Here is a 22,943-nt window from a genome sequence, read left to right as displayed (position 1 = left end):
AGGTCCCTCCAACCCAAACCACTCCATGATTGCTGAAGGGTTTCTCCAGGCTTGAATCAAAAAGTACATGAAGAAACATAACAAATAGGAGCAACCAAGAGTGATAAAAAAGCAATAAATGAGATTAAGTCCTGCCATGCAACACCATGGACATCAGGGAGCTGGAATGATGCACTTCCAGAGGGTACAGTTGAACTTCATTCAGGCTGTGGCTCCCATTGTCAGCAGCAGCAAAGTGCTTGTTTATGCAGGGACATAAAAGAAAACCTCTCCTGCCTTCATCTCCTCCTCCTCCAGGTGTTCCTGAAGGGCTCTGCAATCCCAGCAGGAGGTCACAAATGCCTCCTAAAACACTTCCTCTCAGGAAGAATTAGCAAACACAACAGACTCTTATTATCCTGTGAGAGTTGGAAGCACAACACAGAGAAGAGGAAGGATATTGAGGGGCTGGAGCAGGGCCAGAGAAGAGCAATGAGGCTGGAGAAGGGACTGGAGCACAAGTGCTGTGGGGAGAGGCTGAGGGAGCTGGGGGTGTTTAGCCTGGAGAAGAGGAGGCTCAGAGGTGACCTCAGCACTGTCGGGAACTGCCTGAGGGGAAGTTCTGGCCAGGTGGGGGTTGGTCTCTTCTCCCAGGCACTCAGCAATAGGACAAGGGGGCACGATGGGCTCAAGCTCTGCCAGGGGAAATTGAAGTTGGAGAGCAGAGAGAAATTCTTTGCAGAGAGAGTGCTCAGGGATTGGAATGGGCTGCCCAGAGAGGGGGTGGATTCCACAACCCTGGAGGTTTTTAAGGTGAGCTTGGCCGTGGCACTGAGTGCCATGATCTGGTAAAGGGACTGGAGTTGGACCAAGGGTTGGACTTGATGATCTCGGAGGGTTTTTCCAACCCAATCCATTCTATGATTCTATGATTGAGAGTTTCTCATTCTCAGAGGCATCAGTGAAACATTCTGCTGCCTCCCAGATTTCCTGGCTGAGATATATCAGGCAGGAAGCTGAATTTTCCCTGGAGGGTTTCCAAGAGGGGTGTTCAGCTGTCCAGCCAACATATTCCCTTTGCCACTGGGGAATGGGAGAAAACACAACACATTCAGAGATGTGTTCAGCCAAAATCCTGCCTGATCCCTGTTGCTCCCTGGGGAAAACTGCTCAGGCAGCTCCAAGGCCCAAGGGAAGAACTCTCAGCTGGTGGCTGAAGCAACAAACCACAGCCAGATTGTTCGACAAAAAATCACACAAAAAAAGCCACAAATCACTTTGGGAGTGATCACATTAATAGAAAAATTAGGCAGTGACTCATCCCAGCCCCAGCAAGTGTCAGGAAAGGGTGGGATGGCTGCAAAGTCCATCTCTCTCCACTGACCAAGAGAAGTCCTGCCTGATTTCCTCAGCCTTTAGACATGTCAAGTTATGCATCTCTCCCCGAAATTCTCCTTTCTTTGCTTGTGTAACACGAACCATTGACCTTTCCCAGCACTTCCAAGCTGTAGGAAAAAAGGTATGGAAAAGACTGAGCCAAACTCTTCCCAAAGGTGGAAGGATAAAAGGCAAACCCAAAGGGCTGAGAGAGCTCAGGAGAAAGGGCAAAAGGGAGTAAAACACTCACTTATGAACAACTGCAGGCAAAACTTCAAGGGGAGTCTCAAACAGCGCCCAGGAGGAAGGAGGAGCAGGAAAACAGATGGACCTGGAGGTCAACTGGATGGGAAGGGAATGACATTTTAGCAAATATGAACAAAACTGAGCAAGAAGTGAACAAAAACACACCAACAAAATGTGGCTGCTTGGGGGAAATAAATAGGCAGAGACATCATTTCCAGAAGCAGGACTGGTGCAGGCAGCTTTGCACCCTTTGACAGAGGGAACAGAGCTATTTATTAATTTTAATATCCCACTCCCTGCTCCCAGGGGAGGCTCAGGTTTATCTTGAACCAGGAAGCGCCTCCCTGTGTTTGGAGAGCTTTGTTTTGCTCTGGGAGGTGCGACTTCAAAGCACAAAAACCTCACCCACACACGGATTTTCCGCTTTTCAGCCTCGATCTCTCGCAGGAACTGTGATCCCAAACTGGCCAGACATCAAAGGGGTGAAGCCTCCGTGGCCAATGGAGGGAGGGGAAGATGAGCCTCCTCCACAGGCAGCTTGTCAGAGCCGTAACAGCTCCGCTGACGCAGCAGCGAAGTCTCGGGGCGCGAGAAACCAAAGATGAACCTCAACAGGAGGGAGGGAGGACACAATTTCATGAGCAGTTTTCATTGTTGACGTCAAGTCAAGTCACAGGGTGGTGTTGGGACTTTCTGGTTTTCTCCCAGGTGTTCCATTCTGTGCTCAACCCACTCTGCTCCGTGTGGATTTGGGAGAGCTGGAGAAATGCCCACTGAGGACTTCTGTGGAATGAGAGAGTCACAGAATGGTTTGGGTGGGAAGGGACCTGAAAGATCATCCAGTTCCACTCCCCTGCCATGGGAAGGGACACCTCCCACTAGCCCAGGTTGCTCCAAGCCCCATCCAACCTGGCCTTGGACACTTCCAGGGATGGGGCAGCCACAGCTTCTCTGGGAAACCCATACCAGGGCTCCTCCAGCCTCACAGGGAGGAATTTCTTTCTAGTACCTTCTTTATTCTGACTTTGGACTTGGAACCAACAGGAAAAACCCCTGAGGTAGGGCCCATGTCCCCAAATTCTGTACCTTTTCAATGGGGAAGGCTCCAACAGAACTCTAAGATCCTTGAGGAGATACCACTAAGAAATGGCCATTTCCAGCCTTTTCCATCCTAGAACAGATGTTAAAAACGTGTCAAAGTAATTGTGCCTTGGTCAAATTTAGAACAGAATCACAGAATGGTTTGGGCTGGAAGAGCATCTCAATCCAATACCCCTGCCATGGGAAGGGACAACTTCCAGTAGCCCAGGTTGCTCCAAGCCCTGTCCAACCTGGCTTTAAGCACTTCCAGGGCTGGAGCAGCCACAGCTTCTCTGGGCATCACATTTATTGTGTTTTTCTGCTTTCCCACTGATTCTCAAGGGAGCCACAAGAAGTTCAAATGGAGATGTTTCCATCATAGTTCTGCCCCATTTCCAGTTACACCACTGTCTCCAGAAATATTTCCCTTAGAGAGGATCCAGCCAAGCTCTTGGGAAGAGTCCTGTGTTACTAAATTTCCTTTCCTGATGGAATCTTCACGTTTCTGTTACACTCAAAATTGTGTTAAGGGCAAGACTGAAACACACCTTTTATGTAAAGTTAAGAGTTTATTATTTCTCTTTTTACTGTGCATGAAATCATAAGAGTTTCTTCAAATAATTGTGATTAGTGATGATCAAATTATTACAGACATAAAAAGGAAATCATTATTGTTATTGCTATTATAAATGTTATTATTATTGTTGTTGTTATTGTTATTGAAAAAATAATATAAATAGAGTTAAAATTGTTATACACATCCTAATTAATTTCTACTCTTTTTGCTGGTGTTGTTCTGATCTTCCACAATGTTCCTGCCTCCCACATTAGGGGGAGGGACAGTCAGTCATCTGCATCCTGAGCCCCCTGTTAGGAGGAACATGATGGTGGAAATGGATTCTTCTCCCTCAACAGAAGGTCTATGGGAGTCACTCTGTTTATGATTCACAGATTCATAGAAAACTCTGAGCTGGAAGGGACCCACAAGGACCATCCAAGCCCAATTCCTGCCCAGAACAACCCCAAGAATCTCACCCTGTGCCTGAGAGTGTTGCCCAAACACTCCTTGAGCTCTGTCAGGGTTGGTGCTGTGACCACTGCCCTGGGCATCCTGTTCAGTGTTCACCAGCCTCTGGGTGGAGAACATTTCCATTGCCACACTTTGCTCTTTCTGCCTTGGTCAGAAGGCTCAGCTCGACCTCCCATGGGATTTTAGTGTGTGTGGTACTTTCTTTTGATATTTGTTTTCTTTGCTGTTCCTACAGATGATTTTTTTCCACCTCTGGGTCTCTGTTTCCTTCACTGTTGGGGAGTTGTTTAATGCCAAGCTGGTGCCCCTCCTCAAATCACCCCAAGCCACCACTCTGTGTGCCACATCCTGCACATCCAGAGAACAACTGAGGTTGGAAAAGACCTCTGATATCCAATCCAACCACTAACCCATGTCCCCAAGTGCCACATCTAGATGTGCTTTAAATCCCTCCAGGGATGGTGATCCCATCACTTCAGTCCTTGACCATCCTTTCCATGAAGAATTTCTTCCATCTCTTGAGGCCTCTGCTGCTGTCCCAGGTCTGTATTTCTTCGTGTCAGTTGTAAACATCTCACTCTACAATACAGCAACTCCTTGTCTCTGTGTCAACTTAAAGTTGCACCATAGAAAGGTAAATAAAAGTGAAGTAAATTAGGCATAACCACCTGGCCAGTTAGGAGAGCTCCTGTCACAGATGAAGGAAAAAAACACAAAGCTGATTTCAGGTCAAGACAAGTTCAGACAAAGCAAACCCAACAAGCCTCAGCCCTGAGGACTTGCAAACTCAGTCAAATGAGGGTGCCCAATTCCTGTTGATACAGAGCTGTGTCCTTGTCTCTTGCAACTGGGAGCCAATGGGTTTAGTTCTCCGAAACCTTCTGGTTCCATCAGCCAGATGTCCTTTGCTCAACTCCCCAAACCCAGCAATGGTTTGACCTTGGTGCTGCACCTGGGGAAGGAACACCTTGTGCACCAGCACAGTCTGGGGGCCAACCTACTGGAAAACAGCTCTGCAGGGAAGGACTTGAGTGTCCTGGGGGACATGGAGCTGTCCATCAGCCAACAGAGTGCCCTGGGGACAAAGAAGGCCAATGGATCCTGGGTGGCATTAGGGAAAGCATTGCCAGAAGGTTGAGGGAGGGAATCCTGCCCCTCTACTCAGTCCTGAGGAGGCCCATCTGGTGTGTTGTGTCCAGTTCTGGGCTCCACAGGGCAGGAGGGACATGGAGCTACTGCAGCAGGTCCATCAGAGGCTACAAAGATGCTGAAGGGCCTGGAGCATCTCTCTTAGGAGGAAAGGCTGAGGGAGCTGGGGCTGTTCAGCCTTCAGAAGAGACACTGAGAGAGGACCTCCCACATGTCTGTCAGTGTCTGCAGGGAGGGGACAGAGCATGGACCAGGCTCTTCTTGGGCATGCCCAGCAACTGGACAAGAGGAATGGGCCGGAACTGACGCCCAGGAAGTTCCACCTGAACATGAGGAATAAATTCTTCCCTGTTCAGTGACCCAGCCCTGGAACAGTTTGCCCAGAGATGGTGTGGAGTCTCCTCAGTGGAGTTATCCCAAAACCACCTGGACACAAACCTGTGCCATGTGCTCTGGGATGACCCTGCTGGATCAGGGAGGTTGGACCAGATGATCCCACTGTGGCCTCTTCCAACCTGGGATTCCATGACCTCAAGCACTCTCATTGCTCTGCCCCTTGACTTAGACCCTCAGTGTCCGTGGCTGCAGTGGAATGTTTAGTGTTGTTGTCCAAGATGATGATGTAACACAACAACTGGAATTTGTTTCATCCCCATGAAATGAGTGGGTAGTTGGGAATTCTGGTTATGTCCTACCAAACCTGGGCTGCATCAAAAGGAGGAGATTCTCCCCCTCGACTCAGCTCTCCTGAGTCCCCACTTGGAGCACTGGACCCAGTTCTGGTGCCACCAGCAAAAGGAGGACATGGAACTGTTGGAGCAATTCCAGAGAAGGCCACAAAGCTGGTGAGAGGATTGAAGGACCTGCCCTGTGAAGACAGACTGAGCAAGCTGGGGCTGAACAGCCTGAAGAAAAGGTTGTGTGGAGGACTCACAGCACCTGAAGGGTCTACAAGGGGTTCTTCATCAGGAACTGTGGTGGCAGGACAAGGAGGGATGGCTTCAAATGGACAGAGATTAAAGTAAGGGTGAGAGTCATTCCTCTTAACTCCAAACTGTTACACAAACCACTCAATCTTCCCTGTAAAGATAGTTTTATAGCAGTGCAGTTGTGGGAGAAATGCTGATGGAAAGCCAGTGAGGGATAATGGGAAATGTCTCAAACATCTTCTGCAAGTCCACAAAACCTCAGTCACCTCAGTGAATAAACAGTACTGAAAAGTGGAGCTGCAATTTGGGAATAAAAAAATAAAATTAAATGTGATCAATACACTTTCAACACAACATTCTTTTTATTCTGCTCAAGAGGGTACAGAAAACAAGAGATTTCAGCCTCCCCTGGATCAGATCATTGGCACGGGAAGTTGAGGCTCCTGCCTCTTATTTTGGGCACAGAAGGGTCTCCTTCATTTCTTGGGTGCAAAGAAGGAGTTCTAGACAGAACAAAGAGCCAGCACAGATCAATGAGATGAAGAGGATCTGCTCTAGGGAGGTATGGAAGGCTTTTACCAAAGGTTTTTTGCCTTAAATATATTTCACACAGCAGAATTTTTTAGCTCCAAGCCAACCAGCCCAACACAGCGATGAAACTCCACAGTCAGTTTTGTGGGAGTGGTTGAAAACTCAATTAAAAAAAAAATTATGTTGTGACTTCCTGAGTTTTATTTCTCTGTAGGTCATGGGAAAGGGGTGGACACACACACACCAAAAAAAAAAAAACCCAAAACCCAAAACCAACCAACTTTTAGGAGCCTTTCAAGGTTGTTCATGAGGCATCCAAACAGAAAGCTGAGCTGCTGGGGGGTTTATCCTCTTCTTCATCGGGTTCTTCAGCAGGAAAGACCCTCATGATCTCCTCATGGTCTAGTCCAGAAGAAGGCACAGAGGGAACTTGCCAGCATCCCAACTGGCACAAAGCTGATGCTCAGACTTGTGGCACCATCAGCGTTGCACAGGTCAGAGTAGCAGCAGGACACGGGTCGTGTCATTCCAATCCCATCCACATCAGAGGGGACACAGACAGAGGAGCACATCTTGGTGACGGTGGAGACTCCAGTGAAGGGATAAACTGCCACAAAGAAAGAAAGAAGGAACAGTCAGGGATGGGAGAAAAAGAGAGGAACTCTCCTTGTTCTTAGGGAAATATTTGGTGCCTTCATTACCAGAGTCTTAGTTCTGGGTCAAACCCAACGTACTTCCCACCATGAATACAGGAAGGAGCTCCCACTGAGTGGCCACGAGCTGAGCAGGCCTTTGCATCCTCTGAGTCCTGATTGGATCAACTTTACCCAGCAAAAGGTCAACTGGGTGCTTTTTCTGCCTCTCCTTGGAGTCTCCTCACTGTCTCCTGCCTCTCCCAAGTGTGACCTGAGACTCACCAGCAGGACCATGCAAAAGAAAGAACCTCCATCTTCATAACCTACAGATTAGAGTGTGACCTGTGGGGTCACCAGACAGACTGTCAAAGCCTCTGGGAGAGCTACAAAGAACTCCAGGTCATTTCTCTTTTGCCTTCAGATGACCAGAAGTTGATGTCATAGAATCATAGCATGGCTTGGATTGGAAGGGAATTTCAAACCATCTCATTCCACCCCCTGCTATGGATAGGGACACCTCCCACTAACCCAGGTTGCTCCAAGCCCCATCCAACCTGGCCTTGAACACTTCCAGGGATGGGGCAGCCACAGCTTCTCTGGGAATTCTATTCCAGTGCCTCACTGTCCTCACTAAAGATTTTCTTCTTCTTCTTCATATCTAATCTAAAATTACTCTTTTTAAGTTTAAAGCCATTCCCTGTTGTGCTATCACTGCACAACGTTGTAAAAAATTAAAATCTTATTTCCAGCCATGCTCCACACTGAGCATGGACTGGGAGTTTGCATTCCTCAAATATTAATTCCCACAAACATTGTTTTCAGCAGCAACAGGAAACTCTGCCACATGGGAATCTCTTCCAGACCTCCACACTCAAGTGAAGCAAAGAAACTGCTCTCCACACCAGCAGTGTCGCTGTAGAAACACTGATTCATGATGAAAGGATGGCTGGAGAAGTCATTGTCCTCACCGTCCTCCAGGGAATACATGGTGGTCTTGCACATGTTTTCGGTCTCCGAGCAGTTCTCGATGGTCACGCACTTCTCCGTCGGCGTCTCCTCCCTGCACGTGTAGCATTGCAAGGTGAGAGCTGTGAGGAGGGAAAACAAGAGCCTGGCCTTAGTGTGGACCACCAGAGTCTCTCTGTGCCCCTCCAGGTGTCTCTGGGAAGGGATTTTCCAAAATGCTCATGCTGAGAACAGGAATGGAAAAGTAAAATGTGTTTGTATCAATGGGATGAGAAATGCAGTGGGCTGGTGGTCCAAGCCCCCCAGATCAGTTGGGATCACTTGGATCAATCCAGGACCCCCAGATCAATCTGAGGCTCCCCAGATCAGTCAGGACCTCCTGGATCAGTGTGGGATCCTCCAGATCAATACAGGAGCCCCGGGATGTCTGGAGGGTCCACAGGAACCTTGCGGTGATGGGAAGAGGCATAACAGGAGTGGCTAATTAATTAATTATCTATAGAAGTATAATTTATGCTTCAGATATAAGAGCCCTTGTAACGAGACAAGCAAGACAAAGCCACACAGTGAGAAGACATTGTGGTACAGGGAGGACCTTGTAGCTGATTTACCTCAACTCTGTTCTCTGCATCACCTTCTCTCCTTGACTTGCACTAGTAGAGCATCAGAAAGATACCCCAGACTCACAAACTCACAAAACCACAGCATGGTGGAGGTTAGAAGAGCCCTCTGGAGCTCATCTAGTCCAGTCCCCTGGTCAAGCAGGACCACCTAAAGCCCCTTGTCCAGGGCTGCGTCCAGATGGGGGTTTAACATCTCCAAGGATGGAAACTCTCCAACCTCCCCGGGCAACCTGTGCCAGAGCTCAGTCCCCCTCAACATCATCAAGTGTCTCCTGGTGTTCAGAGGGAACCTCCTGCATTTCAGGTTGTCTGTTGCCTCCAGCCCTGGCACTGGAAACCACTGAAAGAGCCTCTTTGCACCCTCCCTTCAGGTATTAAAGGACATGCATAAGATCCCCACTTTGAGCTTTTTCTTCTCCAGGCTGAGCGATCCCAGCTTTTCCTCAGAGGAGAGATGCTCATCCTTGTGGCCCTTCACTGGACTCTCTCCAGTATGTCCATGGGATCTGCACTAAGGGGGGGCCCAGAAATGGGCACAAGTCTCTGGGTGTGGCCTCACCAATGTCAAGTAGAGGGGAAGGATCATCTGCTTTGACTGATACCTCTTTTAATGCATCTCAGGACGTCATGAGGTTCCCCTTTCACTCATTTCTCCAACCTCTCAAGGTCCCTCTGGATGGGAGCACAAACCCCCTGGCATAGCAGCCACTCCTCAAAGATTTGTGTCACCCACAAACCTGCTGAGGGTGCTCAGGCCCATCATCCAGACCATTGATGGTGATGTTAAGGAAGAGTGGACCCAGTTTTGATTTCTGATCTCAAGTTAGTGGCCTTCAAGCAGACTTTGTGTCACTGTCTGGATAGACTTGAGAGATGGGCTGATTCCAATAGGATGAGTTCAACAAGGCCAAGTGCAGGTCCTGCCCTTTGGCCACCCCAACCCCCTGCAGGGCTCCAGGCTGGGCACAGAGTGGCTGGAGAGCAGCCAGGCAGGAAGGGACCTGGGGGGACTGAGGGACAGGAAGCTCAACAGGAGCCAAGAGTGTGCCCAGGTGGCCAAGAAGGCCAATGGGATCCTGGCCTGGATCCAAACTAGCGTGGCCAGCAGGTCCAGGGCAGTGACCCTTCCCCTGGACTCTGCCTTGGGGAGGCCACACCTTGAGTGTTGTGTTCAGTTCTGGGCCCCTCAGTTCAGGAAGGATCTTGAGGGGCTGGAGTGGGGCCAGAGAAGAGCAACGAGGCTGGAGAAGGGAGTGGAGCACAAGTGCTGTGGGGAGAGGCTGAGGGAGCTGGGGGTGTTCAGCCTGGAGAAGAGGAGGCTCAGAGGTGACCTCAGCACTGTCTGGAACTGCCTGAAGGGAAGTTCTGGCCAGGTGGGGGTTGGTCTCTTCTCCCAGGCACTCAGCAATAGGACAGGGGGGCACGATGGGCTCAAGCTCTGCCAGGGGAAATTGAAGTTGGAGAGCAGAAAGAAATTCTTTGCAGAGAGAGTGTTCAGGCATTGGAATGGGCTGCCCAGAGAGGGGGTGGATTCCCCATCCCTGGAGGTTTTTAAGGTGAGCTTGGCCGTGGCACTGAGTGCCATGACCTGGTAAAGGGACTGGAGTTGGACCAAGGGTTGGACTCAATGATCTTGGAGGTCTTTTCCAACCCAATCGATTCTATGATTCTATGATCTCCAGGCCTGGACATTCAGTTTTCAATCCACTGTCTGCTCATCCAGCCCATACCTCAACAACTTTTCCATGAGGAACAATTTTCCCAGAGAGGTTGCGGCCTCCCCATCCCTGGAGGTGTTCCAGGCCAGGTTGGATGGGGCTTGGAGCAACCTGGGCTAGTGGAAAGTGTCCCTGCCCATGGCAGGGGGTGGAACTGGATGGTCTTTAAGATCACTTCCAACCCAAACCATTCCATGCTTCTGTGACCTCAGGGGAGACAAAGACCTTCCTGAGGGCCAGGCAGACAATCTCCACAGCTCCTCCCTCATCCATGAGATCAGTCACTTCAGCACAGAAGTTTATCAGCTTGGTCGGGTGAGACATCCCCTTGGGGAAGGATCTGGGCACACACAAGTCAAACCTGAATGTGAGTTGCATCAGAGAGATTTTAATGTGGTGTTGTCCACTCTGTCAGCTCTTTCCAAAGACTGGGAGCTCTTAGCAGGGTGTCCCAGACAGAAGGAACTGTCTCAATCAAATTTTCTGAGCCATAAGAACAAATTAAGCAGAACTTTCCCCCTGTTCTGAGATTGGGTTTGTGAGAGGAACATGTGAGAAGTTATTTTCAAAAGATCATGGAATAATAGAATGGTTTGGGTTGGAAAGGACCTTAAAGATCATCTTATTCCACTCCCTGCCATGGGCAGGGACAACTTCCACTGGCCTAGGTTGCTCCAAGCCCTGTCCAGCCTGGCCTTGGACACTTCCAGGGATGGGGCAGCCACAGCTTCTCTCGGTAACCTGTGCCAGGGTCTCACTACCCTCACAAGGAAGAACTAAACATGACAACAGCCACACTAATGGATTGCTTGGGGACATGTTCTGCTCTGGACAGACACCATGGAAACAAAATTTGGTACTCAAGACTCCAAACCCAACCCTGCCTCATCCCTCACCACTCTGGAGATGTTCCTTATCACCTCCCTGTTGAGATACAAAGTCCCTTTCCAGCTGCAGGTGCCTCTCAGCTCCTACACACACAGAACAACCACTGCCCAAGCCTTTCATTGTCAAAAGTCTTCTGAGATGGTGAAATTTCAGACAAAAACACTGGAGAGCCCAGGGCATTGTGACACAGAGCACTCCAAGCTAAAGGTTGGAAGCCAAAGCAGTGTCTGGGGTTTCCTATCAACAAGAAAGATATTTTTGGATGTTTTCCAGGACATTTTGCTCTCCGCAGGTTTTTCTGAGGGGCACAACACTCGACCTGGGTTCTCTGCTCCAGATACTCTTTTCCACTCCCTCACAGACATCTGACTGTGCCTTAAAATCACAGCAATGCAGTTTGGCACTGCCACAGCCCAGCATCTCCTCTTTGGTCTGGAAGGCAGTTGGCACCTTATCTGTGAGACCTTAACCTTATCCTGCTGAAATTCCTTTCAATCTCACTGAAAAGGAGCAAAGATTCAGCTCCTCTCAGGCACCTCCAATGGGATGTCAGCAGGATCAGACAAGTAAATCACCTCATAAAAATAGTCATCAACTAACAAGCCAGAAAAAAACCCTTTTCTAAACAGACACAGCAATTTTCCTGCTTTTATTCAAAGCCAACTTTATTGTTCTGATTTTCCCATGGGGGGGCTGTTGTTTGGTTTGTGTTCATTCTACTTCTCACTGCTGCCAAATCCATCTTTAGAGAGGAAGAATCACCATCAGTCTCAGATTTCACAACCCTGGGCAAATCCAAACCACAGCATTTGTGTTCCTCATTGCTAAGAAAACCAAAAGAACCACCTGTTCTCCCTCCCTGAAGGATCTGCTCTGCAGGTCCAAGGGCAGAAGGAAAATGTGCTCACATGAGAAGGAAATAAATAGGAATTAAAAAATCCTGAGAGACCTCCATGTCCCAGCCAGGCACAGAGAAAATCAGCTCCTAAACTGGCTGGATCTGAGAATATCCCAGCCAACAGCTCCAAAGACTTACCTTGGCCATCCAGGAGAACACCAGTGGAGCTTGGGATCATCAGGTTTTGTGTAAGAAGTTGCCGTGGTGGCATAAACAAGGGATGGGGAGTCTATGCCAGGGTGTCCTTCCCTCTGTGCAGCATCTGGCTGTGATGAGGGGATTCCCTACTTTCTGGGAGACTAAACCACCAATATCACAGAATCATAGAATGGATTGGGTTGGAAAAGACCTCTGAGATCATCAAGTCCAACCCTTGGTCCAACTCCAGTCCCTTTACCAGATCATGGCACTCAGTGCCACGGCCAAGCTCACCTTAAAAACCTCCAGGGATGGGGAATCCACTCCCTCTCTGGGCAGCCCATTCCAATGCCTGATTACTCTCTCTGCAAAGAATTTCTTTCTGCTCTCCAACTTCAATTTCCCCTGGCAGAGCTTGAGCCCATCGTGCCCCCCTGTCCTATTGCTGAGTGCCTGGGAGAAGAGACCAACCCCCAGCTGGCCAGAACTTCCCTTCAGGCAGTTCCAGACAGTGCTGAGGTCACCTCTGAGCCTCCTCTTCTCCAGGCTAAACACCCCCAGCTCCCTCAGCCTCTCCCCACAGCACTTGTGCTCCAGTCCCTTCACCAGCCTCGTTGCTCTTCTCTTCTCAGTTGGGTTGGAAGAGACTTCTGAGATCTTCAAGTCCAACCCTTGATCCAACCCCACTGTGATCACCAGCCCAGGGCACGGGTTGGTTCAAGACTTGTTGGATTCTCCATCCCTGGAGGTGTTTCAGAGGACACTCAGTGCCACATCCAGTCCCTTCTCCAGCCTCGTTGCTCTTCTCTGGCCCCGCTCCAGCCCCTCAAGATCTTTCCTCAACTGAGGGGCCCAGAACTGAACACAACACTCAAGGTGTGGCCTCCCCAAGGCAGAGTCCAGGGGAAGGGTCACTGCCCTGGGCCTGCTGGCCATGCTAGTTTGGATGCAGGACAGGATTCCAAAAGTCCTGTCATACTTGGCTTCATGGAGCTGGAGATGGAGGAGAAGCAACTCAATCCCACTGATGGAAACAGAGGGAGAAGGTTTGCACAGCAACCCTGAGAGCCTGAGCTCGAGGGGCTTGTTCCTAATCTCCACATCCCAGATGGGGCATCCCAAATAGCTGGTTGCTCCAAGTCTATCCCCTCCAGTGAAAAGGCAAGTAGACTGATATGGACAGGAGGGACTGAGGGAGCATCATGGATCATAGAACAGGAACACAGGATGGTTTGGGCTGGAAGGCATCTTAAAAATTTTCCAGTTCCAACCCCCACCATGGGCAGGGACACCTCCCACTAGTCCAGGTTGCTCCAAACCCCATCCAACCTGGCCTTGAACACTTCCAGGGATGAGGCAGCCACAGCTTCTCTGGGCAGCCTAGGATGGTGGGGTCACTCTTTGTGGTGACAATCTCTCAAAGCCTCCTCCAGACAGGGGAAAATCCCCCAAACACTTCCCACTTGGTTGTTCTCCTTGGTGGCCTCATGAAATTTCCTTTGACTTCAAACAAACCACAGTGTGTTAATAAACAGAGCTCTAAGCAAAGATACAATGATAGGTCAAGGGCAGGGCTAGATGGGATATTGGGAAAAAATCCTTCCCTGTGAGGTTGGGGAGGCCCCGCAACAGAATTCCCAGAAAAACTGTGGCTGCCCCATCCCTGGAAGTGTCCAAGGCCAGGTTGGACGGGGCTTGGAGCAACCTGGGATAGGGGAAGGTGTCCCTGTCCATGGCAGGGGGTGGAACAAGATGATCTTTAAGGTCCTTTCCAATCCAAACCAGTCTATGAGGAACATCTACCCTGCAGCAGGTGGGCCACCAGCTTTGTCCCATCCCACCTTTCCCACCTCTAAAAGCTAAAATTTGACAAATCACACAAAGAACATCTTTTTATAGACACTCCCCACACCCTCCATTAAACTGCCTGGTGACTTTCAGGGTTAAGTATTAAAAAAAGGTCTAGAAAGTTTAAAATAACATTAAAAAAAAAAAAGAGAGAGAGTGAGATTGAGCAAGAACATGTACAAAGTGAGAGCTGGAATTTGCATTAAAGAAATGACACAGTATAATCACACTCTGCCTTGTGACACTTCCTAAAGAGCCTGAACTAACGATCTCAATGACACCACCACAGTCCTGAACATCTGACAGGCTGGAAATGTTCCAAAAATAGATTTTGCTTTTTTGCTGAAAACTGCTCCAAGTGGCAGACATGGATTTCAGAGGCAACAGGAAACATCCTCTCCCATGGTGCTGCATCTCCTGCAGGAATTTGGATAAATCAGAACAGGAACTTACCAAACTCTGTGCAAACGAGAGAAACCAACAGAAGAGACAGAAACACCTTCATCCTGCACAGCCCCTCGTTGCCTGGGTTGTCACTGCTCTTCACCACTGGCTCTAATGTCCCACCTCCTGGGGGTTTGTCATGTACTGGTTGTGTCCCCAGCTCCGAATCTACTGGAAAAACGAGTCCCTTTGAGCTATAAATGGATTGAATGAGCTACAAAGGAGGCCCCACCTCCTGCTGCACCGTCACCTCTTTTCACGTTCCTTGGAGAAGAAAATGAGGGTTTGGACCATGGACAATAGCTGAGATTGTTTGAGCTGATGTTTTGTGTCTTGACTCGATGTGTAAGCCCAGATGTGTTAAATAATCCTGGTGTCCATGTCTTGCCTTCTGCTTGGTGATATTTCTTCTTCCTCTTTGTAGTGGTTGAAGAGATCTGGGTGGTTTCCAGAAATCCTGGAGGGAAAAGCACTGGTGGTTGAACATCGAGGCATTGGACTTCACAGACCCTTCTACTCTGAGTCTTTACCTTCACTAGAGGCCAGAGTTTATCACCAGCAGAATCATAGGATGGTTTGGTTTGGGTTTGAAGGTACCTTAAAGATCATCTCGTTCCAAACCCCTTCCATGGTCAGGAGCACCTTCCACTAGACCAGGTTGCTCAAACCCCACCCAACCTGGCCTTGAAATCTCTTCCTCACTGGAAAAAAACATGGAGCACTGGGAAGACAAGAGGACCAGGCCATAATCTGGGGCCAAGGGAACCTCTCAGGCTCCTTATCCCAAGGATTCAGGGAGGATGGTGCATGGAGAGGTTCCCCTGCTCTGAGCCAGCCTTCTCCAAGTGTGGTAGTGAGCTCATGACTTTTTTGCTTCCCAAACACCTCTCCCATTCCAACTTCACTGCCTCAGGCATCTCCCAGTTTTTCCAGCACCTCAGGCCAATCCCATGCTTGGAAATCCTCCTCCAGAATGGGATGAACAAGTTTGACCATGGAATTGCCAAAACTGGTCAAGAAGAGCCTTTCATGACTATTCCAGGCACTCTCCCAACACACTTTCACTGAGAAAGAAGGAAGAGCTGAAATTAAGATGTTTTTGGAGATGTTCCCACCACCCTCATTATTCATCTCACCATCAGAGGAACTTCATTCAGGATTATTCACTCATCAATTGTTAAGGCTGCAAAAGACCTTTAAGATCACCAAGTCCAACCCAGCACCACCACATTCACCACCAAACCAAGTCCTCGAGTGCCACATCCACCAGTTTTTTGAGCACTCCCATGGATGGCAACTCCACCACTTCTCTGGGCAGGTTGTTCCAAGGCTTGACAGCTGCTCCTGTGAAGAAATTGTTCCTAATATTTAATCTAAACCTGCCCTGCTGCAACTTGAGGCCATTTTGTCTCATCCTGCCTCGAAATGTTAAAGGATTTTCTAGGAATATTGAAGAAACAATCCAATCCTTGTCCCTGCAAATCTAAAGCTCCGGTGAACCAACAAATCATTGAATGGCTTGGATTTTGGAAAGGACCTTTAAAATCATCTTGTGCCACTCCCTGCCATGGACAGGGACACCTTCCACTTGCCCAGGTTGCTCCAAGCCCCATCTAACCTGGCCTTGGACACTTCCAGGATGGGGCAGCCACAACTTCTCTGGGAATTCCATTCCAGGGTCTCCCCATCCTCCCAGAGAAGAATTCCCCCCTAAAATCTCATCATTTAACCAGCCCTGTTCCTTTTACCAACAGCCCTTCAGGGTGACCTCCATGCTCAGGAATTCAGACAGATTGTTTTCACAGTTGCTTCTCTAATACAGTAATTATGTCGATTATGGAAGTTAAGCAGCGATTTCCAGCCCCAGAATTACCCAGGGAAAGACTCTTTGGTATATTCTTGCTTTGGCATTCCTCGTGTTCAGCAGAGAAGGTTCTAATCCTATTAAGAAGGGCGAAATGTGCTGATTCTGTTTGCCTTGTGAAAAAAAAAAATAGAAAAAAGAAAACTATTTAGCCTGGTTGGGGTGTGGCTTCTGGTTTCTGGTATTAAGAGGCCTCAAAGAGTGTGTGCCAAATGACTGGTTTCACTTGCACATCTGAAATGTGATCTTCATTGCATTATAAAATCTTGGATGGAAGAACATGTACCAACACCCTGCTCTAAAATCCTGGTCCCTCCTTCGGTTTGGAGGGTTTTTTTTTTTGGGGGGAGGGTGTCAACATACCTGGCTTGTTTATGGTTTCAGTCGATCTTATCTGAGTCTTGAAGCATCAGCCTGAAACATCTTCTCTTTTATGCACAGCCTGTGCAGGGGCATTCCAGGGCTGGCAGCTCCCCAGAGGGACAACAAGGACTAATGGGAACATCCAGACAGGGGCTTGTTGAATTCCTTGGATTATTTTGTGGGAAACCATAACCTATTGTGTCGAGAGGTTCCCATTAACTACAGAGAAAAGAATAACAAAGACAACCAGCTGCATAAACCTGTCCCAGTAACCCACACCATGGTTGGGGAAAAAATCAGAGGTATTTTTTAGTGTATGTGTTCAAAGGGAAATTAATACAAGAACTCTCTGTATTTCAGAGGGGTTTGGGTCATAAATAAAAATAAAAGTTCGGCCAAATGTTTCCTTCCAGCCTGAGAAAGTTGTGCCAAAGCTTTTTCCTGTCCTACCTCACCAGCTGAGACAGTCTCTGGGTGGAGGCCCCTGATGGAAAGAATCTCCAAATTCCATACCCTCCCAACAGACCTGCCCATGCTGCCCAGGCTGAGAAGATCCCATTGGGAAGTCCTAAAACTGCCCATCCACCTGCAAGGCAGAGCTCAGGGGTCACTGTCTGTGTGTGCGCTGAGAGAAGGGCAGGCACTACTTTGGCTCGGGAGCCTTCTTGACTTCATTATTTTAAACTCTGCATCTCCATTATTCTAAGAAGTTCTTGTGTATCTCCTATGAATCCCAGATTTCCAGAGCAGAGATGTTGGAGCAAACTTGACTGGATTTCAGGGAGGAATTCTGACATGAGTGTCATATCTCAGTACCAAGCTCTTGTCACACACCAATGACTAAGTTAAATCCAAAACCAATCCTGTGAGAGGTGTAAATATTATAGGATGAGAGAATCATGGAATGGTTTGAGTTGCAAAGGATCATCTCATTCCAGACCCCCCTGCCATGGACTGGGACACCTTCCTCTATTCCAGGTTGCTCCAAGCCCCTCCAGCCTGGCCTCGGACACTTCCAGGGATGGGGCAGCCACAACCTGTGCCAGGGCCTCACCACCCTCACAGCCAAGAATTTCTTCCCAATATCCCACCTAACCCTGACCTCTGGCAGTGGGAAACATTCCCTCTTATCCTGTCACTCCATCCCTTGTCCAAAGTCCCTCTCCAGCTCTCCCACAGTCTCTTTAGGCACTGGAAGGGACTCCAAGGTCTCCCTGGAGTTTCTCTTCTCCACGCTGGACATTCCCAGCTCTCCCAGCCTGTCCCCAGAGCAGAAGGGGCTCCAGGCCTTGGGGCATCTCCATGGCCTCCTCTGGACTTGCTCCAACAGGTTCGTGGACCACTGATGAAAGGCATTCATGGAAGGCAGCAAGGAAGGGTTTGTCTGAGCAGCAAACCTGGTGTGCAGAGTGCCAGGGATTAAATCACCGTGAACTTCACCTCTGATGCATCACAGCCCCCACCTGCCTCTCACAGAAACCACAACTCCCCAGAGATGAGGCACTTTGCTCCAAAAAAGAGAGGAATTAAACAGGTATCTTTGCCCTCCTCCATCTCTTCCATTAACGAGGGATGGCTTGACAAGTTGCAGAGAAACCTTGAAAAGCAAAGTAAAACACAAACAGCACCAAGCACGACTCTGGCCTATCCCTCTGAATAATGCACCAGGAATCCAACACTGCAGCTCCTGCAGAGCCATTTTCACTAAGGCACCACTCATTAGCTCATTAGTCATAGCAGCCTTATTCCCACTAATTGATTTTACTACAATTCCCTACAATGTATGGCCAAGATCCAACATGTCTCTGCCTGGCTTTAAAACCATTTTATTGGCATAACTTTGTGAGAGGCTTCGTCTCTCTCTCTCCAGCCTACTGAGCATCTAAAGGGCAGGAGATTCCCACAACCCAGTTTTTGGAAGGTGCCCTTGAGGAAAGGCCATGTCTTTCCTTAATCTGACAAGCAGGAGGATCAAAGCACCCAACTGAGCAGGGAGTTGTGGATTTCACACCTGGTAGCAGGTCTGGCTGACATGGGTTGGAACTGCAGATGGACATGGAAAGCTTGACAGTTCACTCTGTTTTCCACCTTGGTACTGGACTGGGACACAGAATCATGGACTGGCTTGGGTTCCAAGGGAACTTAAAAATCATCTGCTTCCAAACACCTCTGCCATGGGCAGGGACACCTTCCACTAGCCCAGGTTGCTCCAAGCACTGTCCAGCCTGGCCTTGGACACTTCCAGGGATGGGACAGCCACAGCCTCTCTGGAAATTCTATTCCAGGTCCTCTCCAACCTCCCAGCCAAGAATTCCTTCCCCATATCCCAACTAACCCTGCCCTCTGGCAGTGGGAAGCCATTCCTCTTGTCTGGTCCCTCCATGCCTTGTTCCAAGTCCCTTTCCAGCTCTCATGGGGCCCCTTTAGGCACTGGAAGGGGCTTTCAGGTCTCCCTGGAGCCTTCTCTTCTCCAGGTGAACCCCCCCAGCTCTCCCAGCCTGTCTCCATGTCAGAGGGGCTGCAGCTCTTGGAGCATCTCCATGACCTCCTCTGAGCTTGCTCCAGCAGCTCCCTGTCCTTGTGCTGAGGCCCCCAGAGCTGGACACGGTGCTCCAGGTGGGATCTACCCAGAGCAGAGCACAGGGGGAGAATCCCCTCCCTAGACATGCTGGTCACACCTCCTTTAATGTAGCCCAGGATTCTGTTGGCTTTCTGGGCTGCAACAGAGACATGAGGGAATCTGCCAGTGCTGGACCTGGGGCAGAAAGGTGAAACCACACAAGCAGAAAGGGTCTCTTTGCCCCTGCTCCTCATCCCACCTTCCCAGCACACCTCACTGTACCTCCCCCTCTGCCTCAGCCACGTGTTGTGAGCTGTGCCTGAAAACCAGGGATGCTTTTTATGTTCACCAGGCCAGGGACAAGCTGATTTCTTCTTGTAAGGAGTCCTGTTCCCTTCCAAGTAATCACTCACCTGCCTCCTTATTTTTGTTTTCCCCAACCTGTTTTTCTCCCTCTCCAAATTCCATGCAGGCACCTCTTATCTGCAGGTTATTATTTGGATTAACCTCTGTGTAGCACTTCACTCTTTCTGGGTGAGACCTTTAGATCCATCCCTTCCCTGGCCAGTGGCCAACACATGGATCCAGTTGTCCTAAGGGGGAATCTTACAGGAATTAATAACTATTCCAGTGTGTTCTCTCTCTCTGTTTATGAAGTGCATAAGAAGGATTGATCATATATTTATAACTACTGGGAATTTGTCTGCCTTCCCCATCAGATTTTTGTTTTTCCAGTTTCCTTTTGTTCTTTTTGCTTCCAAGCTGGTAACTTTTCCCTTCCTGTCAACCCTGCCTGTGGCAGCAATCACTTGTTTTGAGATTATTTGCTCCATCCAGCTTTCCAAGGCCTTGTTAATGATGCAGGAATGTAAATGTCTTGCTAGTGTAGCTGTCACCTGCTCTAATTATCCCCTGCCTCCCTTCAAGCCTTAATCCAAGGAACAGGAGTTGTTTTCCTACCTGAGTCACTTCTCATTGACCAGAAGGGAAGAACAAGGATGACACTTGTAAAACAATAAATGACCTGAGTGAAAAGAACCAGCTTTGCCTCCAGGCCCTTTTCATCTCCCTCTAACACTGCAGTGCTTGGCATTGAAGCTGGAAATATCCCCATCCTGGAGTGCCAGGAGTGTGCTCTAAGGTTTACTGCACAAACCAGTAGAAAACCTAAATCTCCTCTCAGGTGAGAGGCTCAGTGTGTCCTGCACCAAAAAACATCCCAGGCCTGGCCTCCAGATGCCTGAAGACCTCAGGAAGATGCTTCTACCTCAATGTCCATGTATCTCCTGTGTTAAGGAGCCCAGAACTGGACACAGGACTCCCCACAGGTGCTGAGTAGGAGGGGAAGGATCACCCCCTGAACCTCCTGGCAATGCTCTTCCTACATATCCCACAAGGTCTGTGGCTGCCTTTGCCACCAAAGAATCTTTCTTTTTCATGTGCAGCTTGATGTCCACCATGACCCTCAGTTCCTCCTCTGCAAAGCTGCTTTCTGTTCCCATCAGCTCAAAGCCTTTCCTGGTGCTTGGGGTTATTCCTCCCCAGATTCAAGGCTCTGAATTTCCATCTGCTGAATTTCCCAAGGTTTCCCTCTGTGTATTTTTCCAAGCTGTTCAATTCCCTCTGGGTGGCAGCTGGTGCATCCACCACTCCTCCTAGTCTTGTATCACCTGCAAACTTGCCAAAGGTGAAGCTCTGCCCCATCCTTGAGGTCATTCCTGAAGGTGATGAACACCAGTGACCTCAAAAACAAGTCCTGTGGTATCCCACAAGGAACTGGCCTCCAACTGGACCTGGGGCCACTGGTCACAAACCTCTGGATCCAGTTGCTCCACTAGTTTTCAGTCGACCTCACTGTCCACTTCATCCAACCACCCCTTACTTTGCCACCTCACCCATGAGGATGTTGTGGGACACAGTGATAAAAACATTAATGAGGTGGAAAAAAACAACATCCACTTCCTTCCCATCACCCACCAAGCCAGTCCCCTCATCCCCGAGGATTTCAGGCTGGTGAGGAACAACCTCCTCTTTGGGGCCCCAGGGTCATGGTGCTGCTTTTTGTCTTGCTCCCCACTCTCAGGATCTTGAACTGCACCACATCGTGGTTACTTCACCTCCTCAGCAAGTTCTTCCTTTTTCACAAGTATAAGGTCCACAAAAATATCTCTGTGTGCTGGTTCCTCAGTCCCCTCTGTCAGGGAGGTGTGACCAGTGCACACCAGAGGCCTTTGAGGTTGCTCTGCCTATTACACCTCCAGCAGATACTGGGATGATGAAATCCTTCCGTGAGGATCAAGACTTGGGAATGTAAAGCTTGTTCCAGTTCTCTGAAGACTTTACCCACTTCCTGACGAGGTGGTCTGTGTCAGACACCCACCCCAACACCACCTGTGCTGATCTACCTGCTCATCCTGACCCAAAAGCTCTCAGCTGACTCATCATCCATCCCCAGGATAAGCTTGGTGGGTTTTGGCTGCTCTGCTACATAAAAACCAACTCCTCTCCCTCAATTTTCCAGCCGGTCCTTCCTGAACATTCTACATCCAGGCACAGAATATCTTAGTTTGGACAGGACCTTAAAGACCACCTGGTTCCAACCTCCCTAACATGGGTTGGGACCTTCCACCAGACCAGGCTACTGGTTCTCAGTCCTCTGAGCTGTCCCACCATGTCCTTGTAATCCCAAGATTTCATGTGCTCTGGCCACGGATTTGACCACAGGCAACATAAGGAATTGTGAGATAGATGGATTTGGAAAACAGGCTGAGCAGGGAGGGCTCAGGGGGCACCTGCCATCAAAAAGGGGCAGAGAGAAGGCTGAGCTGCAATTCTTCTCATCTCCAAACTCCAGGTGGACTTCTTCCTGCGTTGTGCCCCTTGGAAAAAGGGGTTTGTGGTCCTGGAATGCCGACACACCCATCCCAGTTCATCCTACCGGGATACACTGGTGGAACTCGGGCCCGGCGCTGCCACCTCCTGACAAGAGAAGAAAATGCAAATCCCAAGGAAGGAAGGGAGGGGAGGGGAGGGGAGGGGAGGGGAGGGGAGGCATTTTTAGATTTGAAAGTTTCATTGTTTTCAAAATTTGGGCTTCATAATCATTTGGTTCCAACCAGCTTTAGGATGAGAAACTTCCATGTGAAAATAAAATAAGCAGAAAATTTTTCCTAAATAAGGAGAAAAATTCTCTACATTTCCTTGAACAAACCATGAGTTGAATTCCAACGTGAGCAGCTACACCTTGCCCTTCCAAAGCCCCTGTGGTCACACACAAGGTGTCACCATCCCTTCCCTGCTGAGGGCTCTTAGTTTTTGGTCATTTCTCCTCTAAAATTTTGAAATGTGACACTAAATGTGTGCAGTTCCTGGAACCAGCAGGTTTAACAGGTCTGAGCTCAGCAAAAGGAGACCTGGTGTGAAACTCCAATTCGAGAGAGAGAGAGAGAGAGGGAAAGGGTCACCACATCCCTGAAATTTTAGCAATGTGAGGCAGAAAGTGAGTAGGAGGACTTGGCAGCTGTGAGAAAACACCAGACCTGGCTCTGGGCTGTGCAGGAGTGACAGGAATGTGTGGGAAACACAATACACCCAGTCCTTGGTTGTGTTAATTGGAGAGCAGCAGGAGAGTGAGGTGCTACTTGCACCTCTTCTCCCAGGAGTGTGATGCTCCTCAC

General features: G+C 49.1%; 1 protein-coding gene across 1 annotated transcript; it reads right to left on the bottom strand.

Annotated features, from left to right (window-relative positions):
- Positions 1 to 6,716: 6,716 nt before the first annotated feature.
- Positions 6,717 to 14,540, bottom strand: LOC139670872 (ly6/PLAUR domain-containing protein 2-like). The gene is made up of 3 exons (XM_071553021.1): positions 14,489 to 14,540; positions 7,925 to 8,044; positions 6,717 to 6,928 (listed from the first exon to the last, which is right to left on the bottom strand). Exons 1-3 carry the CDS (start codon positions 14,538 to 14,540, stop codon positions 6,717 to 6,719), a joined length of 384 nt encoding a protein of 127 aa, XP_071409122.1.
- Between the last annotated feature and the right edge of the window lie 8,403 nt (positions 14,541 to 22,943).

This window comes from Pithys albifrons, chromosome 4, assembly GCF_047495875.1.
Source record: "Pithys albifrons albifrons isolate INPA30051 chromosome 4, PitAlb_v1, whole genome shotgun sequence".
NCBI classification, from domain to species: domain Eukaryota; kingdom Metazoa; phylum Chordata; class Aves; order Passeriformes; family Thamnophilidae; genus Pithys; species Pithys albifrons.
This window is presented reverse-complemented; position numbering and strand designations above follow the sequence as displayed.